The sequence below is a fragment of the Diadema antillarum genome, unplaced genomic scaffold (genome assembly GCF_040938485.1).
Source record: "Diadema antillarum isolate AM-2024a unplaced genomic scaffold, OU_Dant_1.0 scf00000180, whole genome shotgun sequence".
NCBI classification, from domain to species: Eukaryota; Metazoa; Echinodermata; class Echinoidea; order Diadematoida; family Diadematidae; genus Diadema; species Diadema antillarum.
The window spans coordinates 2511871-2535952 of NW_027271069.1; the positions used below are offsets into that span (position 1 = coordinate 2511871).

Below are 24082 nucleotides of genomic sequence, written 5' to 3' on the forward strand. Positions count from 1 at the left end.
TTTGTCTGTCTCTATTGTGCATCTGTTTTTCCTATATCTCTGTCAGATTGTCTGTCTGTCTGTCTATTTGTCTGTCTCTATCGTGCATCTGTTTTTCCTATATCTCTGTCAGATTATCTGTCTGTCTGTCTATTTGTCTGTCTCTATTGTGCATCTGTTTTTCCTATATCTCTGTCAGATTATCTGTCTGTCTGTCTATTTGTCTGTCTCTATTGTGCATCTGTTTTTCCTATATCTCTGTCAGATTATCTGTCAGTCTGTCTATTTGTCTGTCTCTATTGTGCATCTGTTTTTCCTATATCTCTGTCAGATTATCTGTCAGTCTGTCTATTTGTCTGTCTCTATTGTGCATCTGTTTTTCCTATATCTCTGTCAGATTATCTGTCAGTCTGTCTATTTGTCTGTCTCTATTGTGCATCTGTTTTTCCTATATCTCTGTCAGATTATCTGTCTGTCTGTCTATTTGTCTGTCTCTATTGTGCATCTGTTTTTCCTATATCTCTGTCAGATTATCTGTCAGTCTGTCTATTTGTCTGTCTCTATTGTGCATCTGTTTTTCCTATATCTCTGTCAGATTATCTGTCAGTCTGTCTATTTGTCTGTCTCTATTGTGCATCTGTTTTTCCTATATCTCTGTCAGATTATCTGTCAGTCTGTCTATTTGTCTGTCTCTATTGTGTATCTGTTTTTCCTATATCTCTGTCAGATTATCTGTCTGTCTGTCTATTTGTCTGTCTCTATTGTGCATCTGTTTTTCCTATATCTCTGTCAGATTATCTGTCTGTCTGTCTATTTGTCTGTCTCTATTGTGCATCTGTTTATCCTATATCTCTGTCAGATTATCTGTCTGTCTGTCTATTTGTCTGTCTCTATTGTGCATCTGTTTTTCCTATATCTCTGTCAGATTATCTGTCAGTCTGTCTAGTTGTCTGTCTCTATCTTTCTTTCCTCTTTCGTGCTTTCTGTCACACTTTCATTCCATTTTTCCCAGCAGCCTTGTCAGAGCTCCCATTTTGCTGTCACGAGATAGCTGCGTTCCATTTCCCCCATGTTTCAGCCCATACGGGCATAGGGACACGCTTTCACGATATGAGACATCAAATTTCATTACCTTTCAATTTCGCTTTCTACCCGAATCATTCTTGAAAAGAAGAAGAAAAAAAACCCCTAAAGAAGACAGAACCATATCTCCCATGTTCATCGCTGTATATATGACATCAAACACTGCAAAAACATCGGTGTTAGATTCAACATCTCTTTTAAATCTTACACCGATCAAGATTTTAGTGTCAACCTAGAGGACCGCACCCACAGGTGTAGAAAGTATGTTGTGATGGTGTTGAAAAGTGTTCACCTGTCACTTCGTGGTGTTAATTTGACACTGGACCTTGTGCTATTGTTGACACTGCGCTGGTGTTAATCAAAAAATGACACCGTATGGTGTTGATTTGATATTGATGGTGTTAATTTCAATGTTATAACATCCGTCCAGCTTCAATAGGAGACCACACCAACTGGTGTTACTGTGGTGTAAATGTGTTTACACTTTGTTTTAAAATTAAGTACTTTATCGGGTAATTCTTGATCGTCTTGTTGAAGTTCAAAATCAACAAGAAGAAAAGTAACTAAGAAACTATTCAAAACACGATTTTATATATCGAAATGACACTCTGAGGTTGTTAATCTAACACCATAAATGAGCACCGAGAATTTAACACCAGCTCGGTTTTTCATTTCTAACCCCGGACTTTCTGCAGTGAACATTCTATTCATTCTTCTATGTCACGCTTTTCTGCACTTGTGGGAGACTGAGCTAAAAACAGATAAAGAGAAAGAGATAGAAATAGAGTGTGAGAGAGAGAGAGAGAGAGAGAGAGAGAGAAATGGACAGACACAGTCATACAGACAGAGAAGGGAGAGAGAGAGAGAGAGAGAGAGAGAGAACTGGTCTACAAATAAACCCCGTTTTAGCGTCGGCGGTGGCAAAAAGCACAACTTGGGTACACAACTAGCCATTTAGCCGACGAGAGATTTAAACAGACCAGGGCTGGAGAGCGTTTTTTTTTCCTTCCCACATTAATTCGGCCTGTTTACATAATTCCCGAGCGAAATAGCAAACTTGGAAGGTGCCTGACGGTAGGGTTTATGTGTTCAACGCTCTCTGAAGTAGATGTTGACAAGTTGCTTGAATTCTGCAGTGTGGGATCTTAAAGGGTGAGTGCAGCTGGCTTTATGCAGGCTTCGTAATGCAAATGTCATACTAATACCAGTGGGATATCAGTAATGTTCCCCGTTACCACAGAAACCTAATAAGATCGCTCAGCATTAGTTCCCCTATTTTGAGAATTGGAAGATCCAACAAACCAATAAACATCCAACAATGGTAAATATGTCCCATTGTACTATATTATTACCAATAAGCTGTCGAAGAAACGGTATAAAACCAGATTAATGCACCTATGAAAGAGTTGAATTTGAAGTGTTTATTTCCTTTCCAAGTGTGTAGGGAGGTCAGGCACTGTGTCAATCTAAAATAGTAAAAGCAACATGTTTCAGAACAAAATGAAAAGTAAAAACAAAAATGATTGGTAGTCTTTGCGAGACTCCAATGTATACATGCAGGATTTAGGTATCTATATCAGATTACCTCGTTTGACATTTGCGTCGATCCTGCTCTTAAGATTTATAGGTGGAACGTGGAGAATGATAAGTATTGTCAGATGTTAAAAGAGGAAACTTTATTCCTTCCCAGCCTCAGTCGCCATAAGTTCCCCAAGCCCGCAAGTAGGGGCTTTACTTGGCGTTCAACAATACACACCCACATATACACGCACACATTATTTTTATACATAATACATTACGACCGTCTATCACAGAACCAAAATAAAGTCGCACGTCTTGATTTTATGAAAGAATTCAAATAGGCAAAATGGTTCAACGTAGTCAATATTGAGTTTTAATATTTTCTGAAAGAGCAATTCTTCTACATTATTATAACGTTTGGATTATTAATCTAAAGGGAATTGTGTTTTTTGCAGTTTTTTGTCAAACACTTTTTTGTAGAATTGTGTAATCAAGTGTATCTTTTACAGCCTCCTTTCCTCTTTACATACTTTTAACTCTCATACAAGTTACTTTCGAAAAGATGATGATGCTGTTTGAAAGTTGTTATTAGTCATGGACAGATGCCTTAAAAGGACATGCACAATTTCAGCTTAATCTAATATCCATGTTGCTATGAAGTTTTTACATCCTCTTTATGTTTTTCGTCATATTTATTTCAAAAAGCACGACCTTGCAGGATCAAGCGCTTGGACAGACCCTATACTTCAGATCCTCTTTTCTTAGTACACATTTTCCAGTGTTTGTGCTTTCTTTCAAATATTTAGAGATACTAGGTAGGAGACTCTATTTGAAATGAGTTGTACATACGTCATTTTAAAGCTTAAATTCTGCTCTTTCAGAAAAATATTCTTAGATGAAAAATCTATGCCTGGCGACATTTTGTTGGTTTTGTGATGCAAGGTCACACATCATAATACATACAGTACATACAGGATATACATTATGAACAGTGATGGGGAAGAGCTATGATTTGTCCATTGTTTTGTTAATTGTTAATGTCACTGTCTATACAGGACCTGGAACCGAAGCACAGGCACAATATTTCCCGAAGCAATTCAATTTGCTTCTGTTGTATTGACCTTGTGTCAAATCGTGACCTTCAATACTATGTCTACCCCCTCCCCCCCCCCCACGCACACACACACAAACACACACACACCCACTCAAAAGAAAAGCGAGAGAGAAAAAAATAACCGTGGTCTGCAGAAAGACTATCTATCTGGTTCCAACACGCCACCGTGCAGCCGGCAGCTGGTGACAACTACGCCGAAGTCGTGATACGATGTTGTGACATCAAATATTGCATTTGGGTCTCGTCAAATGCGGGGGGCCTGCATGGTCTTATCAAAGGGACAACGGAGTAGTGCTACACTTGCGCATGCTCAGACAAATCCGTGCTCTCGTCGCCTTCTCCAGGTATTTGCACTAACCACAGGGCTGTCATTATCACGTACGATGTGTTCGGCACATCCCCGACTTTGCACACATTTTGCTAAAGAGCAAACATAGAGAGACATTCGATAATGCTCATGTTATTTGGCAGAGATTTCTCTGTCTGCCTCGAAATTCCTCTTTCCACATATCTTCTTCTTTTTTTCTTAGATCAAATATTGGAACATTATCCATCTCCATTTCTATTTCTGCTTACTTTTTTTTTTGATAAGCATTTCTACCTATATAGGCGCAGCATTTCCAGAAATAAGTTCATGACAGTCTTTTTTGTATGACTTCATACTCATGGTGTTACATCAAACCTCTCTTTCTCATTTACTTGATTACACTACAATGGGAACTTTTAAACAACACATTAATAATTTTGTCGCAACCAATATCCTCGCAGTGCACAGTGTACCATGCAAGACCAGAAGATAAGGTGTGTATTTTTTAAAAATTATGTCTAGCCCTGTTGCGTGATCATCTTTCCCCATTTCTATTCTACACGGACATGTACAGAAATTGCCATTATACCATCGTGCACCAAAAAGAAAAAATCGATTCGCCCTGTTTTTGTTTTCACACTCCTTGTTTAACGTAAGATAATGTTTTCTCATCATTTTCATGCAACTTTGTGTTTTACCTCTCTTATCATGTAGAAAGCCATGTTTGCGTACAATTACATACTTTATTCATGACAGACAAACATTATATGAGAACGCCAATGTAACAGCATATTCTTAAGATTATCAGGCGATTAATAAATGACGCCTTTGTGAATGAGGTAAGTATCGTCCTTCCGGAGGTACATTATAACTCCCCATTGAAAAAAAAAATTGAAACACGAACAGAGTCACGGGGAAACCACTGTATAACGTCAACTGATGTATGAATCGACCAATGGTATGAGACCAGGCCCACCTTCTTCTAATGCGACTTGAACTCAAATATCTGTGTTTAAAAAAAAAGTCCATCATTGACTTATTGACTAATCCACAGTGATCTAACTTTTTTGGCTCTGTACGATTTTGTTTGCTTTTAACTTCATAAACGAGAAATCACATGGCGAAATGGTCTGATGTCTAGGTTCTATGTCTTGTTTTAGTCTAACAACCTCATGTCGAAGCGGATTATAATTTTTAGGGAAAAAAAAAGAAGACATCTCATAATTATAATAGAAAGGATAATGTCCTTTTGGTCATTATCAATGACTTAAATTCTACCTCAAAGCTGGCATCTTAATAACTTAAAAACAGCATCGTATCCGTCTAGAAAGTTACCGGAAAGTTACCGTACACGCACAAGGAACAATTCTGTCGTGTTTTTCTAGTAACAATTGTAATAGCGTCAGAATTAGCGTGGTATTTTCGACATCACTGTATGACTGCGCACCTTTGGGATTTATGACGTGAGCGTTAATCATGTTCACCGCGATATTTACTTGCTTCTTACAAAGAAAATGACGATAAAATTTTCTTTTGAGAGTCTTTTCTATATCTTTAGAAATTTCCATTGTTTCATGCACATTCCCAAGCGATCAGTCTCAAATTCCTAAATCAATACTTCTTCCTCTTCTTCTTCTTCTTCTTCTTCTTCTTCTTCTTCTTCTTTTAACACGTGATTTTGTTGTTGCTGTTGTTTTTCCTCACTACTTCCATTAGTTTGCCATCAATTCTCCTGAGACTCGCAGAGGTGTCTTTGGTATCGTCACTGCGGTGGAGATAGCATCGACGGAGTATACGCTTCATGAAGATGTCACATGTGAAAGAGCAAGAAAAGAGAGAAGCGAAAGATGAAGAGGGAAAAGAGACGACAGAGAGGGAGAGAGAGGGGGGGGGCAGAACCAACCACAACTAAAGAGCCCCTAGTCGTTTGGGCGCAGTGATTTTTTTTTTTTTTTTTTTTTTTTTTTTGGCCAGCTCCAGAAATCAATCGCGATACCTTCCCCCCGAATCATGTGTCGTCTTCTGCGTCTGATTATCCGTCCAAAGCTTACATGTTCCCCGCGCGCATATTCTGTTCCCTAAGCCTCTTCCTACTGCCGCATTAACGGAAATGCAAAGCCCCATTACTGTCTGGTTTTATCATGACGAATACCTCTCTTTCTCATATTTCATTTTCCTCTGCATCAGTCATCCTTTTTTTTTTATCCAGTCTCCTTAAGTATCTTCTTGTTGTTTCTTTTCTTTTGGTAGTCAGGCACATAAATCGACATGGATGGCGAAGGTGAATTAAAGAAGAGATTGCAAACCAGGGCAGTAGAATAATTACTCTCATTTTAAACACCCAGATTGTTTTCCTTAATCTCTCTCATCACAGCCTGAGATCGAGCCCAGATGGCAGGTCATGAAAAATAATATTGTGCACTTAATCGGAATTATGACACGCATTGACGTTTATTCAGGGGATTCGTATCTCTTTTTGTCATCAGGCTGAGGTTTTGTCCTGAATGCTTTCGTTGCCTTGAAAAGGCCTCATCAATCAATTTATACGTCTTCATAAATAGATTGAGTTTTATATGCATGTTAACCTCGTAAATTCTATAGAACTCTATTTACACGAATTATTGTTATTGAGCCATCTACAAGTTCTCAACACGTGATGAGATAATCCAATTGTTTGTTCTTATTGTCAGTTTAAAAGCGACTGTTTAAAGTCGATGTAAGGTTACAGAATCATCATGTTTGATCTCCTCTTATGTCACATCACGTTCTTGGTGAATGTTTGTTGGTATTGTTTTATTGCAACTACTCGGCACTAATATTCGCCACATTATTGTTATATTATTAGATCAATGTTTTTGTCGCGTATACGCGTCTTCTTCAGGATCGACATGAGTAATCATAAAGACGTATGTGTCGAAAACTTGGTTTGAATAGATAGCACCGTTGGACTAAAATGCTTTACTACCCTCCTTCGTCGTCTTTTTTGTGTACTGGTACCAACACGCAGAATACAAACATCATTATAATCATTAGTTGTATATTCTTATAACAACAGCTTCGTGGACTCCATTTTATAGTTACCCTTCATTGGGGCCCTGTTTCACCAATTACACGAAAACTAAACCTTGCCCAACTATGAACAAAACAATGGTTCAGATTCAGGTCAGATCTAGTTGGAAACATAGACATTCAAGATGCATTCAAGAATCTAGAACATGGCTTATTGTGAAACAGTTCTTCATTTCTGAGGACTGGTTGATCCCAAAACTGTCTCTAAAATCATTTGAATTGAAAACAGTATTAGATTTATAGGGCTTTACGTGAAACAGCTGCCCCCAGATGTTCCTCTTCTGCGCGCTTTGGAGAGAAGAGGAGACTGTGTTTTTTTTTTTGTGATGTGCATGTCCAGCAAACTCTGCCACGTTGAAATGTCACGAATATGATCCACACCTCATATCCTACCAAATATTTACAAACTGGCCAGGAAATTTAGCGTGCGGGCAATCGATCAATCAATCCCTTAAGCCTCTGACGAATAAGCTCAACTCACAGTTTTCCCTTCTCGTAAATGCCAGCTATCGCGTCAGAAAGAAAAACAACAAGTTTGTCAAGATGCTGGAAAAATATAGTTGGAGTATCTCCCCTCTCTTAGGAGTGACACACGATATAAAAGCACAATAAGCGTGTATCTCTGGAGGCCGTAATTTCTTTCACTATTAAAGTCCTCCTTATCCAGCCCATATACAAACCTTTCTTTGTGGAATCACTTGATAGCATGAATATAGTCTTTTATGTTACATCGTGCACAGGCGCAAAACATTATTTTCTTATCATAGTTTTGATCTTATGGTTACGGGCCGGGATATATTTTTAAGGAATATACCTCCGGAATCCTTTGGGATTAAAAAGGCATGGTGAGGTTTGAAAAAAAAGAGGTGTTGATGCCAGCTTCTCTGGCACAAAGAGCGTTCCTGCTTGACAAACCTGAACAGAATGTAGCTGTGGATGATTCATTTTACACGAGGCCTTGAAATTATATTTGTGGACAATTTGCGTTTCAGGTAACTTCTGTAAAGAAAGTGTAGATAATGTTTTACCATTTTGTGTAAATCAAAATACTCTTTGTTTCAAGATATTCGCGTTTTATGAATAATGGTAAATTATTTACAAAATACCACTGGGAATGGAACAAGAACAACAACAAAAGTAACTTTTGAAAAACGATGAACGTACACATGCAGTATTACCATAGTCCAATTGCCATCTGGTCCATTGTAGTTTCCAAAGAGTTTTGAATGGCCCTTCATTTCCCACAAGATATATGATAATGTATTTGAATAGATCTTAAACGCCAAACCTTTTCTGTTTTCTGAAAGGGTTTCTAATAATCCAAATGAAAGGGCAAGGATGACGTCACTGTTGGGTTCTGAGGGGTAATTAGAATATGCTCATGCTGAAACATGTCTTGATTCCATGTGCTGAAAAGTCGTGTCAGTATTCAATTGACTAAGTCCAACGGGGGAATGAATACCGGGAACCGAGAAATAAGCACCAAGAGCATCTCTCTGTCAACATAATTTAGTGTCGAAAGATAATAATATGAGATGAATAAAAAAAGTGATCGCAAGATATTTCCACACGACGTCGTATTAAGCCTAAAACTTCTCATTTCTCTCGCATTTTTTTTTTTTTTTTGCTTACTTGCTTTGTTTTGATTTAAAAAAAATGTTGCCGTTGAAAGCTGGCATCAGATTACACTTTGTCCTTGCTTGCAAATCTGCGAATCTCTTTGATAAGGTTGGGGCCGCTGGGGTTCAATAAGAAGAAGGAGGAGGAGGAGGAGGAGGAGGAGAAGAAGAAGAAGAAGAAGAGGAAGAAGAAGAAGAAGAAGAAGAAGAAGAAGAAGTTGCAGTAGAACAAGAAGAAGTTGAAGAAAAGAAAAAGAAAAAGAAAAAAAGAAAGAAAGAAAGAAAGAAAGTAAGAAAGTAAGTAAGTAAAAAAGAAAGAAAGAAAGAAAGAAATTCAGAACTATAGCCCCTGTATTACCGTAAACACGTCCCGGAAGCTCGAAATAATCAATACGAAAGATCAATCCAGAGATCATGGTGTATCTCAGCCACACTTTTTTTTTTCACCAGTTGTCAACCACGGGTTCCTAATAACTGGCATGTCACGGCGAATGTCTAGAAAGCTGACATATCTGGGAATCCTCGAGGCGGAATTTTCCCCGAGGGGTACGGCTTGCTGTAAGGGGGGGGGGGGGGAGTGAACATTGTCATCTGGAACTTTTTTGTCTATGTTTCGCCATAGAAATATTTCCCACGAGAGGGCGCTTTTATTTTAAAGGCTAAAACCTCGATTCCTTAACCTTTCTCTTTCCATGTCTCTCTCATCGTGGGCGACGGTAAACGCAACGCACGTGCAGTCGATTGACAACCGCACGGGGGTAGAATTCCAATCCGTCATTACCACATGGATAATGCGAAGCAATCGTTAAAGCCAGATTTCCCAGACTCTGCAGTAACGCTGGCTTGTGAAAAGGATCTACATACATTGTTCTGTTCCATCACTTACCTCTCTCTCTCTCTCTCTCTCCATCTCTCTATCTCTCTTTGTCTCTCCGTCTCTTGTAAACATATTTCTAACAATCGTAAACTTTACAGATGGCTACAAATCGACAAGGACAATGGATCACGCCAGAACCAATCTCCTGTCACCCCACCCCTAATCTCCTTTTCTTTCACTTTCAATTTGCTACTGCGTATTTTTTTTGTTTTTATGATGCATGGTCAGCGTTATCGAATTCTAGCGCGGAGCATAGAACATAATAGAATATTTAGTCAAACAATGTGAATGTAAGCAATATCATTACTCATCATTCTCTGTTCATTTCTCTCCTTCTCTCTCTCTCTCTCTCTCTCTCTCTCTCCTTCTGTTTTTTACTCCAAATCTTGAGTGGAAGGGAGAGTGCTAGAATTTTAGGCTCGTAAGGTCAGATATTTTTGTGTGTCTCGGTCAAACATTATCCGATGAACCATACTGTAGCCATCTCCATTCCTCATTAGAAACGCGCGAACTCTTGTGTGTGAGACTAATAGGTCCACATCTACGTTAGATCGCTTAAATGTCGTCTGCGCGAATATTAGCGCCTCATTATACAGGGCACTGCAATCAGCAATATGAGCAACGATCGACTAGCTCGCCTATTAATACTGTAATTACACATGCAAATAAACACACACGCTCACGCTCATACACACGCACACACACACACACACAACACTCACACACACACACACATATAATATATTACACAGAGAAATGTATGCATACATGTGCATAATGTGCATATTTTCATTTGTTTACGAAACAAAGATTAGAATCAAATGAAAGGATTGCTGATTCTTAGCTCTGTATTTTAGGAAAGATTCAATTTCAGGATTCAGTCATGCATATTCATGAAGTTACGATGCAGTGAATAAGGCTACTCTCACACACCAATACCGTCTTCCTTTATTTGAATATTGCCCCCCCCCCCTCTTCCCACCTTACCTCACCCTCAACATGACCTTCAACGCAGGAATCTATATTCATTTTGTACAGCTGAGCAAAATTAACGAGTGGAGACTATCACGTTTGCAGTTTATCCGTAACGGGACCCGAGTCTCGGAACAGCTGCGCCAGGCTCCCTCAAAGGCATTCGCTGAGTCGTTGTGTCTAATAAAGACATATCATTGATCGTCCTCGAAAATGAATCTGTAGTTTTGTTTTAAAGTGAGGAAATTGCCTGGAGCCCCTTTACATCTCGTTGTTAACGGGGGAAACGTTCAAAGTCGAGGGGAAATGTTGTTCAAGTTCATGTCTCGTAGAAGCTATAGGGTACAGAATGGCAGTGATCGAACGTTTCAAACAAAATGAGGGAAAGATTCTTTCCAGGTGAAATCGTAATATCGACATCTTTGATGCACAAGGTGCGTCTCTATTATAGATGTATCTTTGGTTACTTGGTTTGAAGTCAATTGCAGTGCGCATGCACTGGAATATTCTCCAAGGCATGGTTTGAGTGCATTACTAGTGATGGCTTTATTCCAGTGACTGGGGTAAATGTATTTCTTTCATCGCTTGGCAAAGTCGTTTAATGCGTAATACATTAACATACACTTAACACATCTATAATTATCTTGCGCACACACATAGACAGAAAAATTGTAATATGGAATTGTACAGAAGATTTTATGGTTTTCTGTTTCTTTAAATCACAGGTGCTTTGTAAACTTCCCGCTGGACCTAAAAAAGATAAGACAAATGCAATTGGAATGGAAACTGATCGAGAGGTTGTCGTTATTGATTTGTCATTTCGGTCGAAAATGGAAACCACACAGATTTCTGAAAGATGGGTCAAGTAACTACTCGAGAAAGATGCCCTGCTTATGACACATGGTCTTAAAGATTGAAAGAACGCGAATCTAAATTAATAATGACCTCTAAATGGCATCCGTGTCCCTACCTTGGGTTCTATCTCAGCAAAATATGGAAATAATTTGTGGGGGGGGGAGAAAAAAATAATCCATCCCGTCAATCTTTAGACAAACGCTTTTCTGCTGGAATCGAGACGATCAATCGAGCGCCAAACATTCGTAGACACAGTGACAGATGGCAAAACGGTCTACACAAGGTATGGGAGATCAATCTTCCGCCGTTTACGACTAGCAGTAAGTTTCCCCCAGGGGTTCCGTCCCGCTATTGTAACTGCCGTTAATCAGAATTGACTGTGGATGGGCACGTAAAAATACTTCGTCTGGCACAGAATTTCGCAATTATAACTGTTTCACTCCCCCTCCTCCTCCCCAGTTCATAATGACAATGCAGTATTGAAGATAGATTAGAGGGGGAAAAGAACAAGCACAATGTTCATTTAATGTGTAAAACACATACAGAATATACTTGGACTTGAACACACACCTCACATTTCGCGATAACCTTTTCATGTTATTTTATAATAATTTGCTCTGCAGCAAATATAAACAACTTATAAAACCCAAAGATCAGACCTTAATATCGACTTTTTGTGAACTGTTATTACTAAATCACATTAAATTGTTAATGTACATATAGATAGATAAATAAATGGATAGATAGATAGATATATAGATAGACAGATAGATACAAACAAACATACATCATACATACGTACATACATACATATATATATATATAAATTCTGTGTATGTGTTAACATCAGCATGTTTGCTCTGAACTATACTTATGTCATTAATTAGAAATAATAAGGACAGACCATAATATGATAATTTCGACATAGTTGTGTGTCTCCATCAGCTGGGGAGGGAATTAAAAGGGGATGGTCCAAGGGCATCATCTAGGACTTACAAAGACGCTTGTATTTCATAGCATTTGGGGCGACAACCGTTTGTCTCGCGAGTCGAACGGTTAGCACCTCCAACAGTGTTCATTATTTATTTATTCTCTATGTGATAATGTACACAAACAGCCTTCAACATATTAAATCATTCACGAGAAGCTTAAACAACAGGTAAACACTCTATTTCCTCCAAAGCTGTGTTTCACCTTTCCAAATGATCAGGAACACATGGAATCCAATTGACATGTTGCAATATTAACCCCACTGCCTAAAAAAAAAAAATACAGTTAGAATCTATACTCAGTGTTATTATAATGGTTTCAATGAGTATTTTGTATTGTGTGAGTTTGTTATATTCTTCCCATACGCACCTGCAAATCGACAAAATATTGAATGTCCACCAGGACCGTTTTGTAAAAGCGAGAAAAATGGATTCTCAAGCACATATGGCAACTACACCTTGAAAACACGTGGAAAGCTATTTTTGCAACCAGCGTCAATCATGATACTGCAGATTAGGAAGGCACAATGCATTTTACAAAATTGTCGGCTCTCGGAAACGTGAACGAGAAGGGAAAGCAATCGTATGATAAGAATGTCACAAACCCATTTGAAGAAAAAAACAAGTTGTATTTCGTGGAGAAGATGTTATATCGCGATCAAAGATTGATGGCGGTGATACGAATTTTTGCACAAATTGTAGTCGCATGACTCCAAATGATTGTATTCAATTTAGCCTTGACATCATACGAACTTTAACAACTTGGTTAATGGCGGCTTCATTTCAATGTTATTTATCCTTTTCTTCTTAGCGGCTGAGGTCAGTGCCTGAATCGATAGATAGATAGATAGATAGATAGATAGATAGATAGATCGGTAGTTAGATGGTCATTGATAACATCTTGCCGTTTGATGCTAGGTTGATGATTGATGTAATCATAAGTATAATTGTGATTGTTGAAATCTCTTTTTATCGCTATGATATCGGTGAGTTTTGTTTTGCTTTGTTGTGTTCCTTTCTATTGGGTCGATATAACCCTCCCCCCCCCCAAAAAAAAAAAAAAAAAGAAGAGCCATACACATATTGAGGTTTTGCTTTATAACAGTCGCGATGTTTATGTATGGTATGTTATAATTCAAGCTGAGTGGCATTGGCTGGAATGTTTATTATTTAAATTTTTCTCCCTCATTAATACATTTCATTCACCTCGTCAACATACGCCGAGAATACATAGTTTTATTTCCAGAAGCTGCGGGGATTTTATTGGTTTGTTTGTATGTGTTTGTTTCTTTTTTACTTTCTGGGGATTATCAGGGATACTTGTTTCGGTGTAATACTCTTACATAATCATTAGGACTTGTAAGACCTGTGTGATTTCTTTTTTCGCATAATTTTTTTTGTAATGAGTTAAGATCGTACTGCACCTCTCTCTCTCTTTACAACTATCTTTTCTTAAAGGCATTATTTACCATATGCAGATTAAACAAAAAACTTAGAGCCTCAGAATACTTCTAAAATGTGATTTAGGGATAGAAACATCCAATGTAAAAACTTCGATTTACAGTAAAATCATTGTTAAGTACTGTTAACTATAAATAATTCAAACAATATCTTGTTATGATACAATTGTTTCTGCATTATTGTGCTTTTATAGTTTATCGAGAAAAATAGTGATATATCCTCATATTTTAGGTTTTATTGGGAATTTATTGTGTGGTACGATGTATTTTGATTCGACAGACATACACACATGTATCAAATGTTTTCAAATCACTGCTTCCAATGATAAACAAAGCCTTTAATTCTAGCCTCGAATGCGTTCACAAATATTTCGCCCTTTATTCGTGGATGATACGCGTGTTTAGAATTCATCTCAGTCCTTACGCCGATCCCAAGAGGTAAAAGAATAGAAATAAGCAAGAACGATAAAAAGAGCCGGCCATTTACAAATTGGTTTTAATACAAATTGTGGAATGAAAGATATCAAATTTCTGCCAAGAAAGAGCCTTTACAAACCAATTCCAAAAGTAGGTTACAAACACATCGTCGGTGACGCACAACACGGAAAACGCTTTTCTGCATTACCTCGTTTCCCGTTTAATTTCTCCCTAGCTCTATCTCTCTCTCTCTCTCTCTCTATCTATTTATCTTATCTACCTATCTATCTTTCCATTTACCCTCTCTATCTCTTACATTGTCGTCTCCGTCGGACGTGGTGTTTCTCAATAGTTCACGTTTACCATAGAAAAACTTTATCAAATCAAATGTTCTGGAAATTATCTGACTTTCAAAGGAAATGTAATTTTAAAAATGATTACTCTCTTATGTTTACCTGTTACCGAAACCCGTCCCAATCATTGGGTTGTGTCATTACCCAAACAGAATGAAGTTCGTAACACGTATTGCTTTCATGAAAATGATGGTGAAAGACGATATAGATGTAAATGTTAAAACTGATCAAGATGGACAAAACATAATTCTTGAGTGGGAGGCCATTTGCCCATTCGCGGTAATTGACGTAAACGAGGGGGACAGAGAGAGGGAGAACCATACAATGTAATGTCTCCTCCATGATACGTATATCGCCTCCTACAAACAAATACGATACGCTTAATAAAAACACCAAAACGACCACCATGTCATCAGCAGTTTGGATGATTATTCGCGCCAAAGTGTTGAGCCGTAAACTTTCCCTTACAGGAAGTACTCGACGTCGCGTCTACTCCAAACACTGAAAATGTTAAATCTCGCATCCGGAGCTGCTTCATAAACATTTTGATGGAAAGAAATGGCTAGTTAATGCCATCCCTGTTAATGTGCAGCTATTATGATCCAAACATTCAGTACGCAGGTTCGATACGCTGGGGAATCAGATTGAAAATAATATATCCAGTCGTCAGTCAGTTTAGACATGTGCTGGTCAACAGGATAAAAGAAGAGACTTATTCTTTTTTCTCCTTCATTATGTAACAGTTTGGTTTCTTTTCACCAGTGGTCTGTCATGTATTTTTGTTTCTTAAAGATTATATATCTCAAATGCTATTTCTTTCTCTCTATGTTTAGATCTTTGCAAATTACAAAATACTCGCGGTATTCTGATATATTGATTTTATATGTCGTTATCGCTTTTTTTAATTACACTTTATCTAAATATTAATTTCACATTATCTTATGATACACAAGGTCACATGGTTTAATGATATGTGCAACGTGATATTCACTGATTCATGAAATATTGTGATAATCTTCTCTAGTTATTCGCTTGAGGACCATTGGTGCAGAGAAGATGAATTTACATCGTAATCTTGAGGGGCAGAAAGCCGAAAGATGTGGACCACCATATATATCAGTTATTGTCAACCTCTATACGTTTTACATTTTCTATTTTTTTCTCTCTCTCTTCGCGAAATAAGACGTGGGAATACACACACACGTATGAAATTAAAAGTATGTCATACAAATTTCCCAAATATAACGATAATGTCCATTTAGGACATCAAAATCGTGCCAGGGCTACTAAATTCCTTGAAAATGATGTTCGAAGCAATGGCAGATAATAGTTGTGTTTCGCAAGTCTTGATAGAAAAAAGTAAGAAGCAAAAACAAAAAAACAAACTACAGGTCCGTGATGATATGTATTCAAAATGAAACGAGTTGCTTCGAGGCATATTGTTATTTTGCTTTCATCGCGTAGTGCAATCACGTTCACTATTCCAGAACAGACATCTTTCGTCGAAATGTAACAAACTTTAAAATATCCATCTCTGTTGCGGTTGTGGTTGTTTATGATGGCGCTTTGGTATCCCTTGGTCCCTAAATAAGGCAGCACGCGCTCCACACGAAAACCACATCGAAATTGAGCTGTTCCATGAGAGCCCTCAGAAATGCCCTACTTTCGCCGTGCGCTCGTATAGAGAGAGATCCGGGCCACGGCAATGGCACACATCAGAAATAAATTTGTCCCATCGCATGATGATAAAGTTTTATAGCGCATAAAGGCATTGGTGTATTGGCGACAATTTCCTATTTGAACGACTGCAAAAGAAACAGCAACAACGATGAAAGATGGAGTTTCGATGAAGCCATCAACATGCCAGCAGACGCTCCTTACCCTCATAGGTTCGTAAAGATTTTATCGACCGCAATTTGAGAGCAAGGTCCGAAGTTTATGAATGACAGCCATGTGGAAAACATACAGTGTAGTTGATAGCATTGGGGTTGGGAATGTTGCACACTTCGGAAATGTATGCGATAGTCACTGACTTCAGTCGTTGCCTTCAGTCTCGTGGTAATGGTTTCTATCACTTCCGTGCAGTGAACAAATTCTTCTTTCATTCCGAAGTCACAATATGTAGTCTTGAAACAAGGCGTCGAGAAGCAAGCCTGTGAATCGTTTTTCAACGATTACTCATCGAAGACGTGCCACAAGTAAGGGTATCCACATACACGCTTGTAGAAAAAAAAAAGCATCTCGTGCAAAGCATTGTCCATAATTATGGTAAGTCAAAGAGATAAGTGCATGGTGTTTATTCTCAACTAGTGACGCTTAAAAGTTAAAGTTAAAGGGAGTATGTTATTTATACATTTTTGACTTGTAGTGATTCACAATAATTTGTTCATCACTTATACAGACAAAATGGAATCTGAATATGTGCCATATATTTCATAGCAATATTTCTACTATTTTTCTTTGAATTACTTGGATACGCTCAAAAAAATTAAAACTTCTAAAAACCAAGACCTATCAATGACGTCAACCGTCAATAATAGCCAAATTACATGATTAACAATTTATAAAAACCATAGGAATGCACCTTCCCGTATAGATCGAGCATAACTTGCACATTTCCCTTTATTTCTCATCTTTTTAGTTTAATACCGAAACATGCAAGTTTCACACTGTTTGCTCAGTCTAGGGGAAGAATCATTCCTCTGCCTTTTGTTCCTTATTTTTCCATTATGCATGTTAGCAATGATTGGCAAATGATGTCACTTAGTTTGGGAGATTTTTGTGGGCGTATCCAAAAAAATCTATATAAAAAACAAAAAACAAAAAATAGAAACGAAATCATAAAACAGATAGGACGAGTTCAGGTATTCATTTGACCACAAGAGTGATGTTAGAGGGTAGTGGATCTTGAATCGGCACAACTCTTACCAACGTTTCATTAATGCAGATTATATGTATTTCAGTGAGCCATACGCACTGGCTGTTGAGTGTTCAAAGCTTCAAGATCTCTTTATTCTTTTTTTCGTCTATACAAATAGCGCCTTCGAAGGTGGCCTTCCGTCACGTGATCTTTGGAACATCCGCAAGAAATAAAAACAAGCAAACAAACAAACAAGCAATCAAGCAAGCAAGCAAACAAACAAACACCGAGCAAGCACGACGCTTTGCTTGGCAGTCACGAAGGTCGAATAGAACGAGGAGAGAATACACCCACATACAAAATACATAAAACATGATGTGGCTCTGAGAATGATACGAACGCACGTCAACGAATATGCCTTTGTTTGTTTGTGTGTGTGTTTTTTTTTTCTTTTCCTGGAAATCTGCTCTTTGAGAGAAGTTTCTTCCTTCGATTTCCTGTTCTTTGATGAACATCTCAGAAATATTGTACGGCCAATCGCTTCCAATCACGGATGAAACAGATCACTACTCGTCTCATTTCAATCAGTAAGTCTAATATAACCTATTTATCCAGTTGCCCATATGTTTACTTTCATGTAATATTATTGTATCTTTGGATGATACTTGAAACCAACAATGAATAAAGAAACAAGCTCAATGCCAAGACAATTATACCATGTTACATTTTTTTTTTGATGAAGTTATTTTGCTTTCATGTCCTACTTTCCTGGTAAATCACTGAACGTGGTACAACTATATGTGACACTGCACCTCAAAACAAACAAAAAGTCGCCAGACATGAATTTTTAGTTAAGACCATATTCTGAAAGAGCAGACTTTAAGCTTTAAAATGATGTATAACTCAAATCAAATGGACTCTCCTAACATACCTAAATATTGGAAAGAAAGCACAAACTCAGGAAAAGTGTGAACTGAGAAAAGAGGCTCTGAAGTACAGTGTCTATGCAAGCGCTTAATCTTTACCAAACCGTACTGGCTGTGCAATGAATGGGACAAAAGACAGGAAGTAAACCACCAGAGTAACAACAATGAAGGGATTATCAGATTAAACTGAAATTAAGCATGCCTCATTAACACATTCTGTCTATAATTAACGCCAACTTTCAAAGCAGTAGCCATATCCTTTCAAAAGTTATTAGAGTTGAAAGTGAAGAGTGTGGACAAGGTTTTTCAGAAATGAAAAAGGGATTCTAAAGACACACCTAATCACACTATTCTACCAAAAATGTTCGAGATAAACTGCTAAAAAAACACACTTTCCTGCCCGTTTTATGATACCAAATTTTAGCATAATGTAAAAGAAGACCCGCTCTTTCAGAAAATATGAAAAAGTCAAGTTTGGCTAGGTTGACCCATCTCACTTATTTTCAGTCTTCACGCAAAATCAGTGTGTGCGACTTTATGTTCGTTTTGAGGTGCACGGTCACATATGAAATTCATCTTTTCGAGTAGGCAAAAACCTTTGTCCTCTTCTTGTTGTGGAAGAAATCAGATCAGACCGGTCAAGATGCTAATACAGATAACAATACATGTATTTCAAAAGGATTATGGTTTTCAGGGAAGCAGAACATGTAACTTTAATATCGTCGTTTTTCCTTTCGCAATATGAACTTGAACTTGAACTTGAATATTAAAGGAGACCTCTGGATCATTTTCAGATTTTTACATCTTAACAACTATAAATTAGTTCTACTGAGGACAAAGTTTCAGATATGATTGGGATGAAGAATAAGAATATTTTCAAAATTCAATGAAAAAGGACGATGACATGGCAGAAGCACCATAAGAATGCAGGAGTTGGGGCTCAAGGAAGCAGAACAAAAGAAGAAGGCATGCATAGATTATACACAGGTGAACTCGCAAGCAAGCGGTATTGCAATGAAATTACACTGCTATATTTGTGAAATATGTGAACCTCCTATGTCATCATCCTTGCTCAGTGTAATTTGTTTAAGGTTTTTCAAAGTATTGTTTCTCTGCTAAAGAACCACAAGAAATTCCATAAATCTGTACATCGAGTTGTCGATTTATGTACTACATGATGTGAAATTATTAAAATCGTCTGGAATGTCCCTTTAAGGCATACGCTGTACATGAGAAGAACGTGTGAGGCATGAAGGAAGGTGATTATTGACTCTAAAGAAAGAGAGAGAGAGAGAGACCGAGAGAGGGAGAAGGAAAAGGGAGAGAGAGAGAGAGAGAGAGAGAGAGAGAGAAAGAGAGAGAAATCCCATTAGTGCAAGTTCACGTTGCACATGTGGGCATTCAGAACTTTTACGTCAATATTTTTTTTTAAATGTAGGTACGGAAATTGACGATTTGTGTTCGGCTACCATGGAGAAAACACGTACTCTGGAGAACTGTGTACTATTCATAGCATCTTCGATATCAATGGGTGTATTATGAAAAATAACTGGCATCACCACAGGAGCATTTGGCTTCAACATTTGTGAAGAACTTGTTTTCCGGACTAGGGGACATGGATCACATTATGACTACCTTCTTGAAATGAAAAATAAAGAAGAACTTGAAAACCACTCAGAAAAGGATTTGTATAATTATTCAACAGGAACAATATCATCTTGTCCCAGACGATTAAATGCGTACCAAATGTTACTGCTTTTTTCTACTGTAATCGTGTATACTGGTCTTCAGAGCCTTTAAGTATAACACAGCGCAGCTGTTCATGGGCCTGTATTTGAAGTAATTTTAGAGCAAAGTTTTCTAAGCGTTAAATGATTTAATGTAACTATAATGTGATGATATTTTGTATGTTAGAGTGAAATATGACACACTCAAAACAAATATATAGGGCCCGTATCTATGTACTTAGGGACCAATATATTATTCATACATATGTTATATATCTTATATGCATATTGTATATGTGTGTGTGTCTATGTATGCATCTATTTATTTATTCATTTGTTTATTTATTTATGTATTCATTTATGTATTTATTTATTTGTTCGTTTGTTCATTTATCTATCTATAAATGTATGAATGTATTACACAACATGTGTCGGTGTATGCTCGATCTTGCAGGCGTGGCTACTTGTCTGTGCATACACCATTACCTGTGAGTGTAAAAGAATGTTTCTCGTTTTAAATATTCACGCGTCTAGTCGGTATTCAAGGCTGCTTTAACATCGATTCAAAGATTCGTTCCCGGTTGACTCAAGGTCATGCCTGGCAGGTCCCCCGATGTAGTCCCCATGCTACGATCCTAGGTAAGCCTACTAGATTGCTTGCGGATATGCGCGATGTTTGTGGTAATAGTCTCGGAATCAATTTACAACGGAAGAAGAAGTGTTACAAAAGCAAGGGTGCTTAAATCCTGGGATTTTGTGAGAGAAAAGAAAGGACAAAAACTGTAGAAAAAGTAGTTCTCCGAAGGACACGTGAAGTTTAGCATCATCGTGATACCCTACTGTCAATTCATTCTCTATCCTTCACCACCACCCCCCCCCCCCCCCCATCGAAAAAGTCAGTTTAATCAAGAGCGGAAATCGTCTTCTTGGAGATCATTCATATAAAAATTATTCATTTTCAAAATTTCCAGAATGTGTGCACAATATCTACTTACATCTTGTTTTTTCGTTTGCGTAGATGTCCATTCATTTGCTTACCCATTCTTTATTTTGTTGGTACATGTTATGCATGTGTTCAAACATCTAATAAAGTAAATTGAGTTAGATATGTTTATTTATTGATTGATTCGTGATATTTACGTCTTCATTCATTTTTTGTTGTCCCCCCCCCCCCCTCCATATCAGGAGGTAATTCAGTCACTTAATAAGAGCTAGTCTTTCACGAAGCCCAATCGATTAATTGTACAAACATGAATTATGCAAACACACACGCACACACACAATATACATAAATCCTTGCACAAGGCCATAACGCCTTGCATTTTTTTTTTTATCATTGCGTTTCAGCCGTCATAAACCGCAGTGATCAAAATGGAATATATTGCATTTGGCATTGGTATTCACATTTGTAAATGGCTAGACACTTGATGGTCTTTACACTCCACATATCAACGTATATTGCTGCAGCTATCAACACCAATCTTTCGCATAATACTTTACCCAACGGTGACCAGAATGGAATTCAATATCTGCAATCAAGTTACCCTTGCTCCAAGGTTTCCGTTCACGTGCTTCATAGTGCATTTGGGGAGAAGAATAAAATCCAACTGAAATGTCAGATTCGTGTCAAAACTTCAAACTCTGCAAATAGCCCCTCCCCGCTCTCGCTCTCTCTCTCTCTCGCTCTCTCTCTCTCTCTCTCTCTCTCTATATATATATATATATATGTATATATATATGTATATATATAATATATATTATATATTATATATATATACATTCATACAATGTATATCTATATCTATGTCTATAATATGCTTCTCTCACTATCTCTACATACATATTTATACAATGCTTATATATCTACATCTATGTCTATATATGTTTTTCCCACTCACTCTCTCATATTCTCGTCATCATCACACTAAAATTTAAACAATTTCAAAATCTAACTACAATTTAATCATCTATGTGCATGGTTCTATATGTTTACTTGCACATGCCATATGACTCAAAGCATACCTACGTAACTTTTGTCAAATCACTATTATCGGTGCCCAAGATTTACTTGAATTTCTCCGCACTGTGTCTGTTTGTATTTGTGTTTAGAAAAGAAAGTAAGAGGAGTCGCCCACGCGAATTACGTGATGCTTTTGTACTCCAGGACCGTCTGTTCGCGTACTCACTACAGCTTGTCCGTGTGACATGCATGACGTATGAGGAACGTGTGGCCAATACGTCCAAGACCAGTGTTATTATGTTCTGTAGCATGTTTAAATATCATATCTACTCGTATATGAATGTTCTATCTACCACACAGTTACCATATACTCTTATGTCTAACGATATGTGTAATGTTTAATGGATATTCAATACCTACGATAATCATAATTGATATCTTGCGTTTTGAATATCAATAGCGACACGTTTGAGAAATTACATCGCGAGCATTATGCGAAAACTTAACAATACGGTGTGTTAGATTTGGTTGCAAGTTCACCTTCAAAGACATGCGGTTTGAGTGAAAGCAGCAATATTAGTAGAACACATCAGTGAGAGTTTGAGTAAAATCCGACAATCCGTTCAAAAGTTATGATTTTTTTTTTCCTCCTCAGTCACGGCTGGATAAGGAGACTACAATAGCTTGTGATGTCACATGTGTACAACGATATAAAGAAGGTAAAGAAAATGCAACATTATTTTCACTTTTCTCGCATAACAAGAGGTCAATCCACTTCTCTCTTTTAGAAGGCAGGGGGAATAATATTACCCTTAACATATGTCAGTAACAAGTTGAAGAAATGTACACTTTGTTCAAAAAGTAAAGCTTTGTGAAATTCTCTTTTTATTTTCCTTATATCGTTGTACGCATCTGACATCATACACTATAGTGGTCTTCTCATCCAGCATTGATTGCGCAGACACTTTAAACATTCATAACTTTTGAACAGATTGTCGGATTTTCCCCAAACTTTTACTGATGTGTCATACTAAAATTGCTGCAGTCACTCAACCCACACGTCTATGAAGGTGAACGTATCCATTAACTTCACCTATCTCATCGGATCCCCCAGGGGGAAGGTTCGTTTTTCAGCCGCGTTACGTCACTCACCTGAGTATCGGCATCGTCGGCGCCCTCGGGTCTCAGTGCCAGTCGATATCCCGGTAGGATGTCGTCTCTGTCGTTGACGTGCGCGAGTCCGAGGGTGATCGCACGCCTCTGGCCCTGACCCCCCGCCCACGATCCTGACATGGGGAACAGCCCCAGCAGGTAGAGATCCGTTGTGGGACCCAGGCTCGAGGTCGTCGTCCACGACGACATCGTGACGTTCTTGTAGATGACGTCTGTCGTTGTTGTGGTCATATTGTGTACGTTTGTTTGGTTTCCATTGACGCATTCTGCTGTCAATAGGCTTATAATAAGGACTATGCTCTGAATAAGTTCATGGTCCAGACGTAATGGACGGTTGGATAATACTCCGCTCGCCATTATGACGTCACAACACTTCACAAAGATACAGAGAATAAATGAGATTCAATGATTGATATTTCTTATTGTCCAAAATCATAATGTCAGACTCAGTCATCCATAGAGACAATGGTGGTCAGGAGACTTAGAAAACACAGTTACGACTGAATCCACGAAATCAAATCGTTCGTGTCCAGGACTCCCGAGATTCTCCTAGGCTACAGTAAGTCTGTAACTACTCTAATAGCTGGTGATAAAAAATTACTATCACCATTTTTCCCCTCTCACCGTTAACAAAAACAGACGCAAGATGATTGTTCCTGACTATCAATCGTTCAAGCTGTAAGTTTTCCATTTACCAACTGAAGTCAGCCTTGAGCTCCACAAGTCACAGAGTTCACGAATAATAAGATTGCTGGAATTTGAACCCGAAGAGACGCTTAATTCCGCTCCTCCTCCTCCTCCTTAGAAAGAGTGACAAAAAT

The 24082-nt window shown here is 37.9% G+C and overlaps 1 protein-coding gene across 1 annotated transcript in view; it reads right to left on the reverse strand.

The window, feature by feature from the left end:
• The window catches only part of LOC139723028 (gamma-aminobutyric acid type B receptor subunit 1-like), a 102334-nt gene extending 78926 nt beyond the window's left edge, over positions 1-23408 (reverse strand). The window contains exon 1 of the mRNA XM_071634305.1: positions 23241-23408. Within this exon, the coding sequence (XP_071490406.1) occupies positions 23241-23381 (141 nt within the window). The 5' untranslated portion in view covers positions 23382-23408. The remainder of the gene's footprint in view (positions 1-23240) is intronic.
• Positions 23409-24082: the final 674 nt, after the last annotated feature.